Source organism: Squalius cephalus (genome assembly GCF_949319135.1).
Source record: "Squalius cephalus genome assembly, chromosome: 22".
Classification (NCBI taxonomy): Eukaryota; Metazoa; Chordata; class Actinopteri; order Cypriniformes; family Leuciscidae; genus Squalius; species Squalius cephalus.
The window spans coordinates 20,478,474-20,502,540 of record NC_137143.1 but is presented as its reverse complement, the minus strand read 5'-3'; the positions used below and the strand labels follow the sequence as shown (position 1 = coordinate 20,502,540).

The following is a 24,067-nucleotide window of genomic DNA, read 5'->3' as shown; positions in this document are numbered from 1 at the left end:
TATTACCATTTGCTTTTTGATTTTCCCACAAAATCTTCCATTTAGACATTGATCATACTTTAAAATGAATGTGCCCCAAAGATTTGATATCACCATTAAACATTTGACTGGCACTGGGTGGAATTCCGTATGAACTTAGTAGCTTCTTAAAGAAGATTTTTAAATATTAACATGTCAAATGAATATTCCATATAGAAAATAAAAGCAAATGTTGTTAAATTGTCTTAATAATCCATTTCCACTCTTGTTTTGTTTATTCACATGTGTTGCCTGTAGCAAAACAATGGGGTGACAGCAGGAGGCTGGGCTCGAGTCTCTGGATGACCCAAACACTTCAGGTCTCCCAGCGGCCCTCTAAATCTGAGAGGAGGGAGCAGTATTTTGGGGGTGAGTAATAAAGTGGAGTTTTCTATTAAGAGAGACCCTGATATAAGTTCAGCAAACCTTCCTTCCTCATAGCTTTCTTCAAAGGACGGCCTTGTGGCACATTGGTGGACTAATGCCTCAATTTTGCTCCGGGCAGGCTCGGGAAAAGGGACGAGAGCACATAGAAGGGGTGCTCAAGAGTCATGACGGGCCCCTTCTGAAAACTAAAATGTACCATGCTGCAGTTTGGTGGACTTAATAAAATAAAAAATAAATAAAAATTATTGTATTTTATGCCTACCCCTCAACCATCCTAGAAGGAGACTGGAGGAAAAGGCAACAGGATTTTTTCTTCTTATGTGGAGCCTCTTACTTTAGAGTCCCAGGGGCCATTTCATTTTATTTATTTATGTTTATTTTTATATTTCGTTTTTGTTTCAATTTTTATTGTATTGTAAAACTACAATTACAAATATTGTCATGCTTCTGCATAAATATAAAAATATTTCACTTTTTAAAATTTTTTTTTTTTAAAAAGTAAGAATTAAGGTGTTTACTGTATATGAAAAACACATATTAAAAACATATTTTATTAAACATAGTATATATAACAGTTTCTTTTTTAAATTTATATTTGAATTGAAGTCTAAAGGTGCATTAGTGAACGGAGAGTGACTGTGAGATTGTGAGAAACAAATATTTAAAATATATATTATAATAATAATAAATAATTAAATTAGAAACGTCTGAAAGTGTGTTCGTGAACAGGGTGTCACTGAACTGTACTTTGTTTTATTATTTTTCAATTTTTTATTTTTTTTTCCTCCGCCATCCTAAAATAAGTTTTTTTTTTGGCTGATGTGCAGCCTCTTCCTGTAGACTCCCAGGGGCGTCCTTGATGCCTGGGTTCCTATTGTGCTTTTGTCCCGCTGCAGACACACCTGCTCCGTGTCTCGCTGCGCTGGGCTTCACATGCTGCTGATCTGTGACACATCTTCACCAAGCTGTGCAAATACATGCTTAATTTCAGACCGTTTTGGGACCTCAAGACTGAAAGAAATGAACTCATTCTCACGCTTCCAGAATCAATACCCAGCACTCAGTCAACGCGCCGGCCTGTGTGCCAGACTAGCCAGACAGATGCTAATTTGACTCACCTGGTATATTTCGTTTGCCATTTTGGAGTCCGGTGAGCATTTCGCACAGTGAAATATTTCAAATCAAGCATGTGTAAATATTAGAGAAGACAAAAATCTCCAAGTGTTTAAGATGAGCTGGAGTTCAAGGTGAAATCAGAGAGCCAGTTAGCCCTGAAAAATGTTTACTTGTGGCAAGCCTCCATGAAGGGCTGCGACGTCCTACAAGGCCACGGTCTGTGCTCCTTATTTGAGCAAGCTGCACTGAGTCACTGTGGGTTATACAGGGGGCTGTTTTCATGCTCTGCCTAGCACCCCTTTGACATTTAGCTCTGATACATAAAATGCTGTGTTCTGTTGGGCTTAGACTCTCACAAAGCACACTTTTGAGGGGACGATACCATATGAGATTGCAGTACAGTGATTACAGTACTGGTTATTTAAAGCAAATAAATGATGATGTCTTGCATTACTTGCTGATTCCACTTTGATAACTTGGTCATATAGGCTTGGTCTTTGATGATCATTTTAAACGTTGCATAGTCTTCTGTAATTCACTACCGTTCAAAAGTTTGGGGTTAGTATGACTTTTTTTAAATTATTAATTCAAAACATTTGATTGATTAAAAAAAGGACATTCAGTTACACTTTATTTTAAGGTGTCATTGTTACAGTGTAATTATATATTTAAGTACTGAGTAATATTAAGCAACTACATGTACTCACTATAGAGTTAGGGTAGGATTCGGATTTGGTTGAGGGTTAGTTGCATGTAATTATATAATTTACTGTTATTACTATGGTAATTACATGTAACAGTAACAAGGACACTGTAAAATAAAGTGTTACCAGACATTCAACTTCAAATGCTGTTCCACAGTTTCTACAAAAATATTAAGCAGAACTATTTTCAACATTGATAATAATCAAATGTTTCTTGAGCATCAAATCAGCATATTAGAATGATTTCTGAAGGATCATGTGACACTGAGGAGCGGTGATGCTGAAAATTCACAGGAAAAAAATGACATTTTAAAATATATTAGTAGCAATTAGTAGAAATCAATTTTTGTAGAAAATGTTAAATTGTTTTAAATCTGTTTGAATAAAGGCATAAGAGACTTCTTTTAAAAAATATTAAGAAATCTTAATGACCTCAAACAATATACATATATATATATATATTAATATACACTCACCTAAAGGATTATTAGGAACACCTGTTCAATTTCTCATTAATGCAATTATCTAATCAACCAATCACATGGCAGTTGCTTCAATGCATTTAGGGGTGTGGTCCTGGTCAAGACAATCTCCTGAACTCCAAACTGAATGTCAGAATGGGAAAGAAAGGTGATTTAAGCAATTTTGAGCGTGGCATGGTTGTTGGTGCCAGTCTGAGTATTTCACAATCTGCTCAGTTACTGGGATTTTCACGCACAACCATTTCTAGGGTTTACAAAGAATGGTGTGAAAAGGGAAAAACATCCAGTATGCGGCAGTCCTGTGGGCGAAAATGCCTTGTTGATGCTTGAGGTCAGAGGAGAATGGGCCGACTGATTCAAGCTGATAGAAGAGCAACTTTAACTGAAATAAACAACTCGTTACAACCGAGGTATGCAGCAAAGCATTTGTGAAGCCACAACACGCACAACCTTGAGGCGGATGGGCTACAACAGCAGAAGACCCCACCGGGTACCACTCATCTCCACTACAAATAGGAAAAAGAGGCTACAATTTGCATGAGCTCACCAAAATTGGACAGTTGAAGACTGGAAAAATGTTGCCTGGTCTGATGAGTCTCGATTTCTGTTGAGACATTCAGATGGTAGAGTCAGAATTTGGCGTAAACAGAATGAGAACATGGATCCATCATGCCTTGTTACCACTGTGCAGGCTGGTGGTGGTGGTGTAATGGTGTGGGGGATGTTTTCTTGGCACACTTTAGGCCCCTTAGTGCCAATTGGGCATCGTTTAAATGCCACGGCCTACCTGAGCATTGTTTCTGACCATGTCCATCCCTTTATGACCACCATGTACCCATCCTCTGATGGCTACTTCCAGCAGGATAATGCACCATGTCACAAAGCTCGAATCATTTCAAATTGGTTTCTTGAACATGACAATGAGTTCACTGTACTAAAATGGCCCCCACAGTCACCAGATCTCGACCCAATAGAGCATCTTTGGGATGTGGTGGAACGGGAGCTTCGTGCCCTGGATGTGCATCCCACAAATCTCCATCAACTGCAAGATGCTATCCTATCAATATGGGCCAACATTTCTAAAGAATGCTTTCAGCACCTTGTTGAATCAATGCCACGTAGAATTAAGGCAGTTCTGAAGGCGAAAGGGGGTCAAACACAGTATTAATATGGTGTTCCTAATAATCCTTTAGGTGAGTGTATATATATTAGTTCTTAATATAACATCTGAAAGAATGACACCAGATTTCACATCATTCTCTCATTCTGCTGTAATCAATATCCCTATATTTTATATTACTAATCTCTCTTAAAAATTCGTGGAATCCCTATCCTGGATTTTTTTCTTTTGCTGTTGGAGCAAATGGGAATACAAAAATGACATTTGCTGACGTCTTCAATTCACCACTAGAGAAGTTTACCCAACTAAGACTTCGCTTCTGAGAACCCTATAAATGTGAAAAGTGTCCATTAGGGCGGCCCAGAACAAGAGGGCAGTGCACTCGGGACACGGGGGCACTCATGCACCAGGTGCCGGTGTTGCTACATTTGCTGATGCAGTCAGACGCGCTGCTTTTGGCTGTAGACCAGCAGTTGCGTAACAGTATAATAAAACAGCAGGGTGCTTATTGAACTGCATTTTTGTCGCAGACATCCACGTCTGTTAACGGCAGACACACTGAGAGGAAGTTTGTGAAGCAGACAACCTTACATCAGAGAACACCCACCCACCAAGATCAAAGCTGTTCTGTCTTTTTTTACACCTCCTTTTCATAACCCAGCACCAGAAATACACACTAGACTTCATATTTAATGCCTTGAGATCTTTGTGGATGTAAAAACTTAATGCATAATAATAAAAATGTTATTCCTTCAAATAAATCGGTTTATAAAATTCAAAGCAATTTTGAGAGGGATTTTCTATCAGCTCATTAAAGCATCCTCAACACATTCAGATATTACAATGCTCTACCATAAAAGAAGACTAGGCACTAATATTGTGTTTGTTGCACCGGTCAAATTATACTGACACCTAGTGATTTGGATGCACACAAACGTTTTTTTTTTTTTTTTGTTACTGATGCTATTCAGCTGTCGATGCCATTGTAGAAGGCTGTCTACACTGAATGCGACAAAGCCATCATTGCAAATCCATTTGTTCTTTGTGTCAGAAGTATGTCAGAAATAAAAAGCGGCATCAGTTTACTGTCAGAGATTTGTAATGTCGCCACATCCAGTGTAGACAGCTTCGCTCATTATAATGGTTTCTATTGTCTTCTGTCGCGTCTCTCCGCTCGCGTCCGGTGGAGACACAGTGTAAGCCAGACTCATTTATTCTGTGAGCAATTGGGTCCAATGCCAGAAGGGTTATTGATACTGTCACTGTTCTGTTCAGTCATTTTCATTTTCAAGGGCTTTTAGTTTTGTTTTCACTAGTCATGTGTTTTTTTGTCTTTGTTTCCCACCACTCATTCGCTTCTATGGACACTGATTCATCTCACAGCTGCTTGTCATTTAGTTCAATACCTCCAGGCATTTAAGTTCCTCGCTGTTCAATCCCAGTGGTCACTTGTTAATCATGTTTGTGTTTACTTTATTATTAAAGACATTCGTATTGGAACATGTGGACTCTCATCTTCATCGACAGATGCAAAGTAAGTAGATTTCAACTGGTCATGTGATCTAAAAAATATTTTAAAATATTATTACTATATTTTTTGTTTTGTTTTTGTTTGCAAAAGTACAATTAAGTACGAAGTAAACGAAAGAACTTTCGTTAAGTACGAAAAGAACTAAAGTAAAAACACAAATAAGAAATATATATATATGTATATGTATATACAGTGTATATATATATATATATATATATATATATATATATATATATGTGTGCTGTCAAATTGATCAATTGCATCTAACAAAAGTAAAGTTTGTTTACATAATATGTGTGTATATATATATATATATATATATATATATTATTATATTTATATATATATTATACGTGTCTGCATGTCTGTGTATATATATACGTAATACATATGTGAGCAAAAACGTTTATGTTAGATGCGATAAATCACGATTAATCAATTTGACAGCACTAATATTAACTGTATACATACATACATAAAATAATTTTATTTTGCATAATTCGCTTTCAACTCAAATAAAACAAAATTCTTGTTTAGAATGTTATTTTGAGGTGTTTGTGTGAGAAACGTTTAAAGTTGCATTAGTGAACAGAACTCCATAAGCTTCCTTACACTCATCTCATTGTTGCATTATCTCTAATATTCACTGTATGTATGGCAGGTTCATTATTAAAGCCACTTACAGTAATCTCATCCATCTTTTAATTTTTTTCCCGCTTCTTAATTTTTTCCCCTTCTCTCTCTCTCTTTCTTTCTTTCTTTCTTGAGACTGGTTTTTGATTAAATAAAAAGCCGAAGGGATGGATATGGCTGTTAATTGCATGGGTCTGATGCGAGAGCTGAATCAACACAGAGGAGAGGTCATTAAACCCAGCCGGTCCCTCCTCTCCGTTCGTCTGACTGCGCTCCCCCCATCTGTTGTGCAAATTCTGCCTTTAATTTAACTTTGCAGTGTTGGGTTGCTCCAGTCCACCGGAAATAATCTTCCCCCTTCATCTTCAAACCACTGTTATCCCCCTGCTCTTATTGTGCAGTCACGTAGCCCCATTGTCCAACTACCAAACTTCAATTAAAAGAGGACGAATATATCTGGGCATTCATCAACTGATTCATTATTCTGCAATCCGTCTCCCATCGTGGTTATTTGGATAGGTTGATTAATCTTTCTGTCATGCATCTATAAAGATATATGATGATTACATATCAAAAAAAGAAAAGAAAAGAAAAAAAAAAAACCATCATCAAGGCATCACCGGAGTTTTTTCATAAAGATTGGTTTTCCGAAAAGCGCTCTGAATCACATTCTCCAGATTTAAATGATTGTTTTAGAGCAAATCGAAAGGGTGAAATTCCATCTTATTATCATCTTTGATTACATTTAAGTGTTTGTGCGGTGCCCGTTGGCATTATCAGAGAAAAATGTGTTGGATTGACCAGGCGAAGACGTATTTCTGCTGACGTTGAAGCCTCAGCTGCAGAAGCTGCCTCATTGTTTGCTGGGTCTAAAGGGAAGCATTGTGCTCAACATGTGTTTCTGATCAAGGCATCAGTGCACCGCAGAACTTCAGAAACAAACTGAGAGTGACACAACCATGAAGGGAGGGAGAGAGAGCAAAAGAGGCATGTTACAAAAGCTTATGATTTCCTTAGGCAAATTCCTTCATATTCATTGCTTTATGACATTGCAGAACTCGTCTTGTCGAACACAAGAGCATCTCTTGTTCTCTCTGCCGAGGTCATTAGAGAGGAAGTTGAGCTCTCAATAAGAACTTTTCAGATCTGATTTTTCTTTCTGAAGTAGTGCTACTATGCGGTGCCATGGGAAATTCATCTATTTGGTAGGAATTAGATTCGATGTCATTCATTTTCAGTATAAACAATAGGAAGTTATGTCAATGTCCAAACATCCACTTAATAGTTTCATCATAAGCCAATTTACCTGTTATTGGAAGTAAATTGAACACAAGCGCAGAAGTGAGTCCATAAGGAGCCATTTCAGTCCGTCATGTTATGTTCAAGTTAAACAAATCCAGACCCAATCAAATCCATCACTTTTGCCAGGCCGAGGCAGTTTATAGGAGCCACAATAAAATACACATTTCCCTTTCATTTTAAATCATTTTCTTCTCGGATGTATTTCTTGTAATAAGCTCTATTGTGTGTGAAGTAATTCTGAGCACATTTATGTGATGTGTCTGCACATACAGTACGCATCTGCGCTTTCCTGACTGCTTCAGTTTGGAATAATATATATATATATGTAACGCAGTCATGAATATTTTTGCGTTGGCTGATCTGATTATTGTCTACATGGGTGTAATGTGTGCATGTGTGACGAGAGTAAAAACAAAAAAGCTTTTATTATTTAGGAATTAAGAATATAGTAAATTTGTGGAATGTGCAATTTCATTTTTGTAAACAATACACTACTGTTCCAAATGTTGTCTCTTGCCTCTTATGCTTTAAAAAATTTTCACATGATCCTTCAGAAATCATTCTGATATGCTTATTTGGTGCTCAAGAAATATTTTTTATTATTATCTATGTTGAAAATAGTTGTGCTTATTATTTTTGTGGAAACCATATTGAAAAATGATTATTTTGATTAATGCGTGCTTGCTGAAAAAAGTATTACCTTAATGTTTGAACAGTACATTTAATATAGACATTTGTTATTTCTTAAAGTAAAGGTTTGGGACAGAATATAACAAGGTTAGAAAAGGTTATGTTAATAAACTGATATTGATTAAACAACAAAATAATAATGCAAAATATTTTTAATGACTAAATATTATATTCATTTTAGACTAAATGGTAAAAATGATAAATGAAATGAATTATTTAAAAATAAAATTGATGATTTATTGTAAATTCACATGCTGTTGTGATTGTGAATCTCGCTACTGTGTGTGTTTGAGACACAATGATGGCTTGAAGACAGGCCTGTGAGTGGAGTGTGTAAGTGGGAGGACAAGATGCTTCACTGTAGAGAGAGCAACTGGCTCTGGTCCCACATATCTGGTGACTCACCAGGCCTCTTCAGCACAGATCCCTCTGTCTGTCTGTGTGTGTGTGTGTGTGTGTGTGTGGTATGTGTGACTGTGGTTCTGCGTGTACAGTACATGTGCATGGATCCCACAAAATGATCATAAAACCACCAACCGTGCTCAACCTTGGGTATTAGTGAAATCCAAACAGAGAGATGTGCTCCACTGAGAGCCGTCCTCATTAAGAAAAGCCAAAAGAACCTGACCAATATATTATATTACGCTCTGAATATACCCACTCTCTCCGCAAAACATTTATTTTACTCTCTTAGATATACATTTGCTGTTGGTTTGATTAGTGAGGCCGGATGCATTAAGTATAACCGACATTCCTCTATTTGATCCGGTTTGGTTTGGATGAGCAGAGTGAAAAATAAGGAGACCATTGTTTCACAGGCATTACTGTTAAGTGCTCTATAGTATTCTCTAAACACTTCACTAACACTCTGAACTAAGGCTGCATGACTAACCGAAAGAAAACGGAATAAATGGTTTAGTGCAATTATCAAATTGCAGTCTGCAATTTAATTATATAAATATATGCGCTGCATGTTTCAGAGTAAAGCATGACACTGTGTTCATTTAGGCTGCGTTTACACTGCAGGTCTTCATGCACAGATCTGATCTTTTGACCATATCCGATTTTTACATTCACTTTAGACAGGACTGGTATCCTATATCTGTGTTTATATTAATCCACGCCCAAAATGGTGATCGCTTTACTATGAGACATGGTTGACCCTTGGGTTTTGGCTGCACTAAAATTATTTTATAATTCACGTTGAGTGGCCACGATTATTTGCCAGCATGAAATAGCCTTTATAGCTTTCAGTAGTGAAGCCATTTTATATTAAAAATACACAGGGCAGATGTTGAAACAGTTTCTATGCTCCTGAATGTTTATGTGTGTGTGTGGTCAGACGTCCAGATATCGAATATGTATCTGATTTAAAAACACATTTGGAAGTGGCTCAGAACGGATGCGGAAAAATCGGATCTCGTGCGGATTTTTGCGTTTACACGTGTGCAACAAATTCTGAGTTGTGTCAAATGCGAGTAAAATATCATATTTACGCAGCCGTACACGCGAACAGCTCACGATCCAGTGTTTTCCATGTCTCAGAGAAGCCAACTGTCTTCCCAAACTTGTAATGAGAAGCACTTAAACTGGCTGTTGTCAACAAAAGAGAAGCTTTAAGGGCTTCCTAAAGTTTTTCCAACAAAATAAAAGCTTGATTGTTTAACATTGGAAATGAATTAAGACAGCCATAAATAATTATTCTTAAATAAAACATTTTTTTATTGTACAGTGAAATATTACAATAGTATATATATATATTAGTAGTAGTGGTAATAATTATTATTATTTAATCATTGATACACAATCATACAATTTTGGGCCAAGTTGTGTAGTTCTACAAACAAGCACACTAAACCTGCAGATAAAAACTAAAAAAATAATCGCAATTGGAGATTTTGTGAACAAAAGTAAAAAAAGTCATGATAAAGTGTTCACTCTCATAAAACAGTCAAACTCGCAGCGTGAACTGGACTACTTGGAAAAACAATGGAAATATGGCCGCTGTTGCCCTCTGTTGACCCCTGCATTAATAAAACAGACACTATGTCTTCTGTTTGGCATATTTGTGACTTCTGAAAGAAAAGAGAATCAGAATTTTCTCAGAGCTTGAGTTCAGTGGCGTTTTCACGCCAGGGTTATTAATCTAGGATTTTCATCACAGCTGGCGACCCCCTAACCTCCATTATAATGCGCTCTTTGTAATTTCATAGTTAATATTCAATAGCCACTTGTCCTCTGTTGCTGAATTGTGAGAATATCTGGACAGGATTTGTGTCCGAGAATGAATACGCTCGTGAGAAAACGAGAAACTGTACAAATGCATTCCTCAAAACAGATGCAGATGTTCAAGAATATGTTTAACCTTTCCTCTCGACTGATTGGCTCCTCTGTTTCATGCAAACATTTAGAGACCAGAGCTCTGACCACCAGGTTAAAACTGTGAACTCCCTATCTATAGATGTGTGTGGTTAAAACTCGACCAGGGATAGAATCTACCACCCACAACCATATTTATAGAACATACACTTGAAAGAGAAAAAAACAAGGAGAGAGAGAGAGAGAGAGAGAGAGAGAGAGAGAGAGAGAGAGAGAGAGAGAGAGAGAGAGAGAGAGAGAGAGAGAGAGAGAGAGAGAGAGAGAGAGAGAAGGCAAAGTGAGCAAGAGATGTAACAGAGAAGGTCTTATCACATATTGCACTGTTGCCTGGAACAGACATTCCTCTTCAACGACTTTGGCAGCCCTTTTAGAGCCTATTAAACCACACTGTTTTCTGTTGCCCAAACCTCACAGAGCTTTCTTGGGCAACAGAAAAGAGGTTGGAAGCAATGCCTGTCCATGCAGCAGTATGAAAATATGAGGATTATGCGTAACAAATGCTAACAAGATGCCAATAGGGATAATGCGATTCGGTTATGAGCAAATAAAGCAGACACCGTTTAGAGAACTGATGTATTTCCCAGCATGAAAGGACCTTTTTGACCAAAGGCAATATTCAAAGGCCCTCATATATACTTTAAAATGTACCTCTGGTACTTGTGTTGTAATAAAAATTAACTCTTCAATATTGTCAATTTAATATTATACATCTTTTTTTTTTTTTTGTAGCATTTTAATTAATAATGAAATAAGATGGAACAAAATGTAACTTATTAGGGCTACCTGATTGCAAACTTGGGATACGTTTACACGACAATGATGTACTTAAAAACTGAAAAGTGTTTCCTTTGCGTTCTTGAAAAGTTTTACATACAGAGGGCAACTTTGAAACCCCCTTTTTTTAAAAACTGAACTCTGATGCAAGAGAATTTAATGCCTCTCTATCAAATAACAAAACCATACAAAAGATACAACATCAAATATGACAGGGATAGATTTATTTTATCCTGTTCTTTTATTCCATTGTTTTACACTCTTGTCCAGTTAAAAATCCTTTCTACCTCCAGTTTTATTGCAAGCAACAATAGAAACATAAAATGTAAACGATTCAAATCAATGCATTACATTGCTTTCTGTAAGATGATTATGTACTGTTTATGGTATGAATTATGCTGTGTTGATTCTCAAGACTACCTCTAGATCACCTTCTGCTTTAGATTTCTTTTTTTTTTTTTTTGAAAGGATAGAATAATACTGCTATAATGCTAGGCATTTACTACATCGGAAAAAAAATAGGTACATACGTAAAACTAACATTTAAATTCACACAACTGATTTAAATGGAAAGTTTTGGAATAACAAGACAGACATTTCACATTGGGAAAAAAATACGGAGCAATTCACAATGGTTTACAGTATAATATTCCAGTATGCAAGAAGATTGATTGATGAAGTGAAAATGCTAGAAAGAGAGAGGATAAAAACATCACAGGACCAAATGTAGAGACGGACAGGATTCACGTTTATATACAATCTATGATACAACTGTAGAACGGCAGCATATATTAAATACACACATCTTTCTCCCGCTCGCATACATCTATGAGTTTCACACTCACATTTTATGGCTTTTGTAATCCTCAGAGGACTACACCAGTGTACTACAGTATGTGGTCGTACTGAGAGGTGATATTTAGGATTACCATTTAAAAAAATAGCGGTAGTGTATGTGATCTTTGGATACGTCTTCCTTGAGAACTCGACGTTGGAATGTTCTAAAACAGATCTGAGTTGCAGTTCAAGCTCTTTTATGGTGTGCATTATTGTGGAATTCTTAAACCACTAGATTGTGCATTTATCAAAATCTTGGCATAAAGACGATTTCAAATAAGTAACAAACACTGACATTTACAAAAAAAAATTTTTTGGACCTTCATCAGTGGCCTCATAAGTCTTCTGGATGTATTTGTATTCAGCATCATGCCAATATAGACTCAACAAAACATTTTAAACAGAAACAGTTCATAGCAAGACAGTTCAAAAGAAAGCTACTAGACTGTAACTCACAACTCCAACTAGGTTTGCGGCCACTCCAGATCATTGATGTCTTTCTTCTCAGGTCTCAAAACAGTGAAAGAGGCAGCGCCCCCTATGGGAGTCTCAGGAGGAAAAGCACAGGCCGCAGCATTCCATGCAGATCTCCAGACAGTCTGCAGACTCGCAGCACGCGTCGATGATGCCGCAGTCCATGTCACAGGGCAGGTCGCAGTCGCCACATTCCTCTGAAGCGCAGCAGCAGCAGCAGAAGCACGAGTCGTCGGATGCGCAGGAGCCGCAAGTGGCGCAGTCCAGCACGATGTTGCACAGTGTGAGGAACTCACAGAACAGACAGGCCAGGATGCAGTGGACACAGCAATCTGGACGCAGCAAAGAAAGTTAGTCACAACAAAAAAATCTCACTGGCTAGTGATGCTTATCTGTGTCAGTCAAACTTCCTGCAAGTGAAAGAAATGTGTACAAACAATCACGGCTTATGACTGCCTCACCATCCTGAGCCTCTGTGGGGATCTGGGAGCTGTTGGATTTGGAGCTACCTTTGCTCCTCTGACTGTTGATGGATGGGTTCGACTGCAGCTTCTTGGGGTTTTTATGGGCTGAGGATGAAGATGAGGAGGACGAGGAGGTGGCTCGTGAATAGGTTCCGTTTCTGACCCCATTGCTGTGTGGCTTGCTGTCTCTCCTCAGCAGCGCCGCCGATTCGGTCGAGCTAGCTAGCGAGGGGTGTATGGGTGTAGACCGTGCCTGAGGTTGATCTGAGAGAGAGAGAAAAACAAAACGGTGAGCAGTTTTATATCAGCTTTTCTGCTGCTGTGTAATTATTCTCCTTCTGCTGCCTGAGGACGTGTAGAAGAAAAGCAGCAGCTGCATATTTGTGGCCAGTAAACTTAGTTAGCATCTTGTTTCTTATAATGGAATTTAGCTTTTTCCTGATGTGGACCAATCAACTTGACACTACAGATTTTTTTTTAATTAGCTCTTAATCCTAAATCTAACATACTACCGCTTAAGACATGTCCTAAAACAGACATTACTCCAGTCTTCAGTGTCACGTGATCCTTCAGAAATCATTCGAATATGCTGATTTTGTGCTCATGAAACATTTATTATGATCAAGGTTGAAAGCAATTGTGCTGCTTAACATTTTTGTGGAAACTGTGCTACATTTTTTTTCAGGATTCTGATGAATAGAAAGTTAGAACAGCATTTATTTCTTTTGTGACAATATAAATGTCTTAACTGTCACTTTTGATCATTTTAATGCATCTGCTAAATAAAATTATTAATTTATTTAAAAAAATCTTACTGACCCCAAACTTTGAACGATTGTGTAAATGCCAATGTTTCTGAATTAGTTTTTTTTTACAGTAACTTTGACAGTACTTATTTATTATTTAAAATATAAATATATATAAAATATTTCATATTTACCTGCATATAGTTTACTAAAACATTATTATTATACAATATTATATATTGGTATTTGAGTGAATCATTTTTAAAGAAAAAAATTGATATTAAGTTTGAACCGATTCATAGAAGTGAATGATACCAACTTTTTTGCTGCTGAAGTTTAAATCAGAGAATATTAAAACATCTGTCATACTTGTTAGATCACAAAACTAGTCTTTAGGAAACTTAATGAGCATATAAGCCTATATTAAAATCACAATGTTGCTCAATTTTATATCACAAACAAAACCAGTGAATTCAATTCATTACCCAGCCCTAGTTTTGTCAACAGGTCACTCACAGAAGGAAACAAAGGGCAAGATGGACTGAGATTTACACCAAAGTGGGGTTTGTTTCTGGGAACCAGCCTTCAGCATTCAGTAGGGACAAGGGTCCTGACGGGAAGAGCACATGTGTTTACAATATCCGCTTGGTGCTTGCTGGTCTGCAGTAAGCATTGGATCTAGACTGTTTATATGACCAGACACAATGATATGGCTCATATTTGAGATTCACTGTCTTAGTTACTATATTATGTTCATCTGTCTCTTCTATAGTTTGTTTGCTCATAATGTTTCCTTTCATTTTTGGTTGTGTATATTTTCAGTCTGATGGCTTTCCCCCTCAACAGCTTCAAAGAACCAAGAAGAAAAAGTCCACAGCAAACAGACAAGCAAACAAACAAAGAAACAGGAATTAATAAACCGAGATCAAGAGACCAGAATGGATTTGCATATCATTTCTTCCGAGTTGCAGGAAGAGTACACAAAGGAACAAATAAACAACATGAGATCACCGCTATGCTTCGTTTCCCAAAGAGAGCAAATGACAAGACAACATACACAAATCAAGCAATGGAGCAGAAGTTGCAGGAAACATTTCGGTGTGCCTTGAAAATGAAAAATAAATAAAACACAGATGTCTAGGGGTTCAAATAGAAGAAGTTTTTAAAACAGGATAGCTTTAATATAACAAATGCAATACTCAGGTTCTATCAGTAAAGAGTCTAAAACGTAAGATGTCAAGATTTTCCGGAATTTAAGTCCCTTTTTTTATCATCTGAAATGTGCAGTGACTTGTATTCCAAAGCACACATAATGTCAAGCATGTACCCATTTGGAAAAGTGCACACATTTGGATTTGTGCTGAATAACAGAGGTAAGTGATCCCACGTTTATTTGTGTAGCGCATTTCCCGCACGCTGGTGGTTTAAAATACCATGTTTATAACAATTTGGTTTCATTTACCAGTATATTACAGTATATATTTTCTAAATGCAATAATTAAATGTGACTTATATACACAATGTGACTTGTCTGTTGTTTTTTTTTCCTCTAAATGCATGCATTTCGACCCGATGTGACAGTATAGTCATGTGCGACTTATTTTCCAGAAAATACTGTCTAAGCTTTCTGACTTCAGCCACTCTCTCGAAAATTGAATGTCTCGTCTGATTAGAGATAAATGCTTTGTTTCAGGCACAGGCACTGATTAAACAAATGCTCAATTAAGCTCTTGAATCTGGGCACTGTATAGTGGACAACTGTTTGAAAAGTGAACCGCAATCCACGTAGCCTGCCATCAAAAACAAAAAGAGTGCGTACAACGATACGCTGCGGTGCAGCCAGATCAGGGTAATGAAAACAAAAGGAGAGGCATATCAGCTAAGTTATGACTAACTTTTTGATTAAATCATCAGTCTTTTTTTGTGCTGGGTGTGAGGATGAGGCCAATCGTTTGGCGTTCTGAAGTTCAGACACCGTCTCCCTGTGAGTTTACAGCCTACAAATGTTCTAGTGTTCCTCCACAAACTGCTCGTGGAGTTGACTTTGGCAAGCGGTCCACAGCACTTCGTATATTTTACTCTTGAGCACCGCAAAAGACTAATTATTCTGGAAGAAAGAAAAACTATGTGAAATGCAGACCTTCAGAGCCAAAGGAAATAAACCCCCAAAAGAGAGAAAGGCTAAATGGACCTTTTACGTGAAATGTTTTGTTATATTTTTTTCTGTGAATGATGATAGTATTTAATCCCATCCGTTTGCTGCAATAAACATTTTCTTGACTTTAACGCATGTTTCAGGTCAAATGAGAAATGAGAAAAAGAAAAGAGTGAGAGTTCATATGAAGAGGTCTGGTGCCCATGTGGAGGCATGTGGACTCTGTATAGTCCAGGAAAAACATACACAAACACACCTCGTTCTATTCACAGAGTCTGACGCTCGAAGGTCTAGAAGACAGAACTGGCAATCAGCTACATTAGATAATGGCTGAGCGGACACATGCCCACAGTGTGCTGGTGTTGGAGCCTGGCTGAGCAAATACGCTCTGATTGGATATTTCGCCATTTCAAACTTTACTCCAGATGTTCGGTTTGTTATTAAGGGGAAAAAAAGATAACTTTATATGAAGTGCATTAAAAGTCAGAGTCTATGAAAAGACTAAAAGCCAGTTCCTTCTTTCCATCGGGTAAACATCATCACCCTTTGTGTCCATATGTTCGGTGTTAGATTGGCGGGGTGTTTATAATGAACTTCCACCCCCATAGTTTGTCAGGCATTAATGTGTATGATCTTGAGTTTGCCAGCTCTAGTTGGAGGATCAGCCCTTCAGAAACAGCTATAGTTCGCCCTGGATTTACACCTGACATTTTGAAGCTGTGATGTGTGATTCTTTATGAGTGAATTTCAATGACATTTTTAAACAAAAATAAATAATTTAATACTTCTATTCAGAAAGGGTGCATTAAATTGATCAAAAGTGACAGTAAAGAAATGTATAATCTCACAAAAGTTTTCTATTTCAAATAAATGCTGCTGACAGAAAGGAATTTGAACTCAGAAAAGATATTTCTGTTTATCAAAGAATCCTGTCACTATATGTAAAAACTTTATGTAAAATATATATATACAGTATATATATAGGCTATATATTAAGCAGAAAACAGTTTTCAATATTGATAATAATAAGAATTCTTATGCAACCAAATCAGCATATTAGAATGATTTCTGAATAATCATGTGACACTGATGCTGAAAATTCAGCTTTGCCATCACAGGAATAAATTACATTTTAAAATAGATTCAAATACAAAGTTATTTTAAATTGTTTTACTGTATTTTCCAAAGAAATGCAGCCTTGTTGAACATAAGAGACTTCTTTCAGAAATATTAAAACCTCTTACTGAATCCAAACTTTTGAACAGTAGTGTATATATGAATTTATGTCCACTAATTCATAATGTGTTTACTAGGAACCACAAGATCATGTCTTTAAACACAGAATCCCAGCAGTGCATGTGCATCTCTTTACAAGAAATGCTAGCAAACCACATAGATTATGGTACACAAATTTTGATACTCCTAATATTGTGTCCAATTATTGAAATATTATTAACCAAATACTACTTTGGTTTAAAAAAAATATATCAAAAAATAGCACAGTTCAAAATACATTTGCACTTTATTTTATAAATCAGGGTACAATGGCCTTGTAGTTCCACTTAGTAGTATTCAATAAATAGCTGTATATTGTTGTAGGACTGTCTACAAATTAAAGGCAGGGTAGGCAGGTTTTTTCTAAAAAACCTTTTCCCAAATTTGTTTAAACTGTCTTTATATACCAATACATAATTAAAATGTAAGTACTCTGAAAAAGAGAGTATAAAAATTGAGTGTCTGTAGTCCTCTCAGGGCTGCAATAAACACAGCTACTTATTTCCATTCGGAACGAATGAAACGGTTGGCTGGGCGACTGTCACTCTCCCTCGCTACCATGGCTACCACCCCTGCTGCTACAGGAGCTGTCCACATGCGCGCACCCGTTTGACTCGAGGAGGGGAAGAGGCACGGAAGCTAGGAAGAATCACAATTATGGCAGAGAAAGAGCAGTCAAAATTCCCAGTACCTGCATATACAGTCAGCGAAGGCAAACAAGGCAAGTCAGACGAGAGTCAATATCGGCGTGGCTTTCCAGTGGTGGCGACAACTGAGGGACCTCAAGGGTCATAATGATAAAATTAGGTATTTTATTACATGTGATTCTGACATGATGTCACTACATGCACTGCGCTCCTCTCCGCTCGGCGCTGGCAAACGCGTCCTCCAAGCTGAGCGGTCGGCATCGCGCGTTCATGTGTTTTGGGGGCGTGGCTTTGGAAGGAGCCCAGAAGGGAGGGGGTGGGAGTGAATGGAATAAGTAGCTGTGTTTATTGCAGCCCTGAGAGGACTACAGACACTCGATTTTTATACTCTCTTTTTCAGAGTACATACATTTTAATTATGTATTGGTATATAAAGACAGTTTAAACAAATTTGGGGAAAAGTTTTTTAGAAAAAACCTGTCTACCCTGCCTTTAAAATAAGTTGCACTAAAACTCAAAATGATTTTATTATCACAAAGCATAAAGACAGTGTTAAGTGTCGGAATGTGAAGCACTTGATGAAAGCTACTGTATGAAATTAAAGTCTGACTGTTTTGCAAGGGTAATACGGTATCTTTAAAAAAAAAAATGGATCAATGAGAAGATGAACAATATAACTCATTAGAAAATAACACAATGGCTTTTCAAATCCAGCAAATGAAAAAGTAAACATTTTCGAGAAAGATTAAAACTTAAGTCTTGACATAGCCTAATCTTAAAGAAGTGGCTTCACAGAAACACATTGTTTTCACTTGTGAGTCATCCAAACTTACATTTAAAGGGTCTATTTCAAGGTTGAATAGAAGCATTAGTGGCTCTCAGAACAGCACTGTATTGTACACTGCTTGAGTTACACCCACAGCATTTCAAACTTTTTTGACCCAAATAAAAGTGCACATGTGGTTAAAGGGTGTAAACATATTCAAATACCACAGGGCTTTTTTTGGGGGGGGGGAATTGAATCCATAATAACATGGGGCATATTTGTGTTTTCCTGTGCTGCAGTTTTTGAATCAGGGATGTTACTTTCTTTGTGTGCATTTGTGTTTAGAGCAGTAAACAGGCAGCGTCAGCCGGTCTCCTGGGCATCTGCCAGAAAGACAGAAATTTCTACAGAAGCCAGAAGTTTCTCTGCTGAGAATCAGTGGGCAAAACTATGACATGTTTTGTGCTCTAGCATCCAAAATAAAGTGCATAAACATGCATACACACATGTGACATGCATGCTCATGAACATTTCAAAGCTGACATATATGCTTTTACACACAAACTTAGTCAGTATGATTAAGAATTAAGTCGTTGCTAGAGTAAATCGATACACACAAAAAAAAAGACATTCATTTTTTTTATCATTTATCATGTATCCAAAACTCACATAACACCAGAAAAAAGGGAGATATGGGCAGAGTGAGTGTCAAGAAGTAAATGTGAGTGTGAAGCTGATGATAAATGACAGGAAGTAAATCAAAGGGGAAACATTTCTTTAGAAGCAGCTTACTGAATGTCTTCTGCTGCTAAATACATTTTTGTTTGTGTATTACACTGCAGTCTGACATCATCTGTTGGTGTGAACACAGACAAGGGGTGAATCATATATAATATATATTTTTTAAATAAAATATACTTTTTAATATTTCTTAAAATATCAATTTATGATATTCAAATACTTATTTAAAATATAACATTTAAAATGTATTTTCTATTAATCTACTGCACAAAGGAAATGTAAGTGTTATTTCTTTCCTAAAACAACTTAAATTCATCCAAAATCATCCATACAGAACATGGACCAACAGCTCTCAGCATCACCTATTCTGTCCTCGTCTAAAATGCACAAGTTAGTCCTGAGATGTCACGTTTTTTTAGGGGTCTAGATTAGAATCACTCAGCACCCATTTCATCTGAACACAAGCCTCTCAGGGCCCCTAAGAGACCCCCAGATATCAGCTGCATTATCTCATTTTAAATTCCCTGTCCAGGGCCCCAGGCTTCCCGTAACACCTCATTTAAAGTCCCTCACTGCCCCAAACAGCTGTGAGTAACACCAATTTCTGTTTTAAACCCACAGAGCCACAGAAGCCAGTGAGTCAGCAATTTCTCATTAATACAAAATGAAAACACAAACACATGAAATCTCCAAGAGCAACAAACTATTAAACGCATACATGATTATCTTTTCTTAGAAATGTTCAGCTGAAGACAGAAAAAAAATGTGTAGGACAGATGGTGCAAATGAATGCACCATATCTTCACACCAGTTAGATGGAAATCCCCTACTTTCTAAACAAGGATGTCTAAGCTGAAAATGTGGCAAGGGATAAATGATACGGCTCTTTGAGAAGCAGAGCCAGATTTTACAGGGTGGCATAAAAAAAAACAGCACACAGTAGGTTCACAAGAGAGACCAAGTAGTCTTTAATCCCGTTCTGCCTGAGCTCATTTCAATGACAATCTCCAGCGATGAAGACTCTAATCAGAGAATTTTAAAGCTGTAATTTAAGCCAGCATTTCCCCTTCTTCCTTTAAGACGTTTATTTCCCCTGATGCCGGCGCCTCTGAACTCTGATAATAGATGATGCGATGAGTGAGACAGGAACTGAGATTTAAGTCCTACTGACGCTGAAAAATGCACTGAAAAGGCCAGAATGGGGCTGCGAGATGTGGGATATGCAATAAGACTATTCTCTGACCAAATTCAATTCTTATCAAGCCATCTCTTCATCTCAGAAGCTGTTTTCCCTGTCTTTACAGTATATGACCAGTTGCCTTTAACTATATTTTTTATTTATTTATTTATTTATTTTTTGGCATCTTATTGGTGAAATCATCCTAAGTATTGAAGGCCTTTCTTTTTTGGGGGGCATTTTGTCTTTTATCACGATAGGACAGTATGTAGAAAGGAAGCGATAGATAGATAGATAGATAGATAGATAGATAGATAGATAGACAGAGAGATAGACAGATAGGCAGATAGGCAGACAGATAGATAGATAGATAGATAGATAGATAGATAGATAGATAGATAGATAGATAGATAGATAGATAGATAGATAGATAGATAGATAGATAGATAGATAGATAGATAGATAGATAGATAGATAGATAGATAGACAGACAGACAGATATATAGATAGATAGATAGATAGATAGATAGATAGATAGATAGATAGATAGATAGATAGATAGATAGATAGATAGATAGATAGATAGATAGATAGGAAAAATCCACGATCCGGGACTTGAACTCGGGTCACCCAAAGCGCAACGGCGCCATATGTCAATGTCAGATTTTCTGCAAGGCCTTCAATACATTAACCACACCTTTAATTAAGTATATTTTAATGCAAATGTTGGAAAGTAAACTAGATACTATAACTAGATAATGTTGGAAATATTTTAGATAAGTATTAACCTTTTTATGGCAAAAAACAATGAGCTGTGTGAGTGAGCAATTTTTTAAATGCAATCTACAAACTGGTTTTGTAAAAGCAATCTACAGTTACATGACATCAACACAGACTCTGCTAGAGGACCTGAACCTGAACCCATGTTCTCACTCTCTTTTTCACTTCTCACTCACACTAGACACAGGTCCAAAGTAGGAAAGTGAATTTAACAGCCCTTTCTGCACTCTCACAGCCTGTCAAAGGCATTCAGTCTAGACACGCTTGCAACATCCATGACATCATTGCCCTGAGTTGGAGCATTTGGACCTGGCTGAATCTTCACACTTCTGTTTTCAACAAAAGTCACTGATTTCTGCTTGTCAGCAAAAAAATGTACTTGCTACATCACTGTCGAGAAGCAGAAATTTTAGATTGTAGAAAAAAATAAAAATAAATAAGCAACCGCCAGCCTCAAAGCACACATGGATCTATAAAGGATTGCACAATCCTTTTTAAACCTGATGATGCAAGTGTTTAACATTTTACGAGTATCAAATAGGCACATCTCACGGGTCCATCTGCATATAAAACCAGACGCGTCAAGGGAGACACGTTTGCAGGGAAAAAGTTGGGATGGAGCTGTACATTTTGTCCATTCTGTTATGCAATCGTAATGCTGCCATTTTTATGGGCATTTTAAAAAATGTGCAGAGGACGAACAGCCAAGAAATGCAGGATGCATAATCTCCTTTTTATGTTTTCTTCTTACTGACGCGGAACGCCGGGTCTTCACGGGGTCTTAAACACTCTGGCCAAGCATTTACATGAATCAGCCTGTAGAGTCTCCATTGCACTCTGGCCAGCTCATTACTGGGAACTTTTAGAGAGGTAATGTTGTTCCGTCACACTAAATCTCACACTAAAGGTGTGACAGATTTGTGAAAGTGGGCTAACATGAGCTACACTTTCAGTATCATTGCCATATGAGAAGTCAACATCAAAACATAGTTGATGTAAACGCATGGCTTCATGACCATTCAATTTACCATAACAATTAATTGTTGCTAGACTGTGAATAGGCAATGAGATCATGTTACAAGCCTTTCCGCTCTTAAAGTCTCCCAAAGAATTCCAGTCACTGCAACCCATTTTGTTTTTAATCTGTGCCTTGGTTTCCTGCGAGATAACGTCTAGCTGGTTGCATGCTCAGATGTGCTGTAAGGGTCTTTAGGAGGAGGTGAAGGTGAGAGAGGAAATAGCAGCAGAGCCCGTGTGCAGCCACCCCAGCACAATTATTCCTGTAAATAAGCAGCAGTAGGTGTCTGGAATGTGTCAGCCCACGGGCTCGGACTGGACAACCAGAGCACGACCTCACCTACCGCGCACACACAGTGAGGGCCTGTCCTTAGCATACTTTCTCTCAGTAAGTTTCTCATAACCTGTGACTTTGTGCAAACACACTGATGGCTGTGACAGTCTCGTAGGGGTCCTGCACGGATCTATTTATTCTATCATGGAATAACACTTATGGGAAGTCACTGTCAGTTTTTTTTCCAGCTATAACTGGTAAAAGTACCAGTATGATGAGGCTAAGTTAGGGCTTTCATGACGTCTTCTAAAGAAGCTTGTATTAAGCCATCCATGGAAATAGACAATTTTTTCATACTGCGTCCTAAATCACACCTTTTAGTTTAAATGCAAATGTGAAATATTGGTTTTTGGAACAGTACGATTTTTTTTAAAGAAATACATTTTATTTGCCATGGATGCATTCAATTGATCAAAAGTGACAGAAAAGACAATGTTACAAAATATAAATATTTCAAATAAATGCCATTCTTCTGATCAAATAAAATTAGTCTTGAAAAAATTAAATCAGTTTCCACAAAAGTATTAATCAGCACCAAATCAACATATTAGAATGATTTGATTTCTAAAGGATCACTGGAGTAATCCAAAATATTTTAAATTGAAATCTTTTTAAAATATATTAAAATGGAGAACAGATTTTTTTTTTTACATGGCTTGGTTGAATTCTAATGTAGAATGTGGTCTGTTATTTCTTGATAACAGAACATTGCTATGGACGCAGGATTCTAACCGTAGAGACGGAATTTTCTTTAGCGGAAGCAATACAATCGTTTTTAAATCAATAAACTCCTTTTTAAATCAATAAACTCCTTTTTAAATCAATATTTTGTGTCATATTATTGATTTATTTGGTAGGTAGCCATGTAATAAGCGGGATAATGTAGAGCGAGGCGGTTGTTATAGCGAATACAACCCCTTCAGGCTGATTCAAGACCCCGACGCCTGTCGGGGTTGTATTCGCTATAACAACTGCCTCGCTCTACATTATCCTTTACGTATTACTGTTTTACTGTATTTTTGATCAAATAAATGCATCCTTGATGAGCACTAGGAACCTTAAAAAAATCTCGGGCCGCCCGAGCGCAACGGCGCTACATGTCGGTGCGCTGACCACGAGGCCATCGCGCCGACCTTCTTCTTCTTCTTTACTTTAACATAAAACAATATAACAATGACCACAGATCAACATGTACATTCCAACATTAGTTTTAGACACGTTATAATAAAAAATAAATTAAGCCAAGGATTTGTAAAAAGTATATGTGAAATCCTAGTACCTATATACTAAATAAAAGGGAGTCCATGTCTGATAAAATATATCCATTTCACTTCTGACCAGTAGGTAATATATTGCAGTGAAAGAAAACCAAATATTACTTTATACCACTCTGACAGTGTCGGCAGTTTATCAGAGATCCATTTAAGAAAAATGCTTTTTCAACACCTCTTAAGAATGAATTCTTCCTCATTTTGACTTGTTCAAATGGACTTGTTCTGCAGTGCATTTTTGCACCAT

At 37.2% G+C, this 24,067-nt stretch overlaps 1 protein-coding gene and 2 long non-coding RNA genes across 11 annotated transcripts in view; 2 read left to right on the top strand and 1 right to left on the bottom strand.

The window, feature by feature from the left end:
* Positions 1–12,560, top strand: part of LOC307150198 — an 86,716-nt gene extending 74,156 nt beyond the window's left edge. For all 5 annotated transcript variants that reach the window (XR_013819665.1, XR_013819666.1, XR_013819667.1 and 2 more), the window contains 2 exons: positions 277–387; positions 12,482–12,560. This is a non-coding gene — a long non-coding RNA (uncharacterized lncRNA). The remainder of the gene's footprint in view (positions 1–276; positions 388–12,481) is intronic.
* The window catches only part of mdfi (MyoD family inhibitor), a 29,236-nt gene continuing 16,188 nt past the window's right edge, over positions 11,020–24,067 (bottom strand). For all 5 annotated transcript variants that reach the window (XM_079857077.1, XM_079857079.1, XM_079857080.1 and 2 more), the window contains 2 exons: positions 12,909–13,175; positions 11,020–12,779 (listed from right to left, as the gene is read on the bottom strand). In XM_079857077.1, the coding sequence (XP_079713203.1) occupies positions 12,523–12,779; positions 12,909–13,175 (524 nt within the window). In that variant the 3' untranslated portion in view covers positions 11,020–12,522. The remainder of the gene's footprint in view (positions 12,780–12,908; positions 13,176–24,067) is intronic.
* Positions 13,123–15,070, top strand: LOC307150199. Its single transcript, XR_013819670.1, has 3 exons — positions 13,123–13,200; positions 14,165–14,322; positions 14,480–15,070. It is a non-coding gene; the product is annotated as an uncharacterized lncRNA (long non-coding RNA).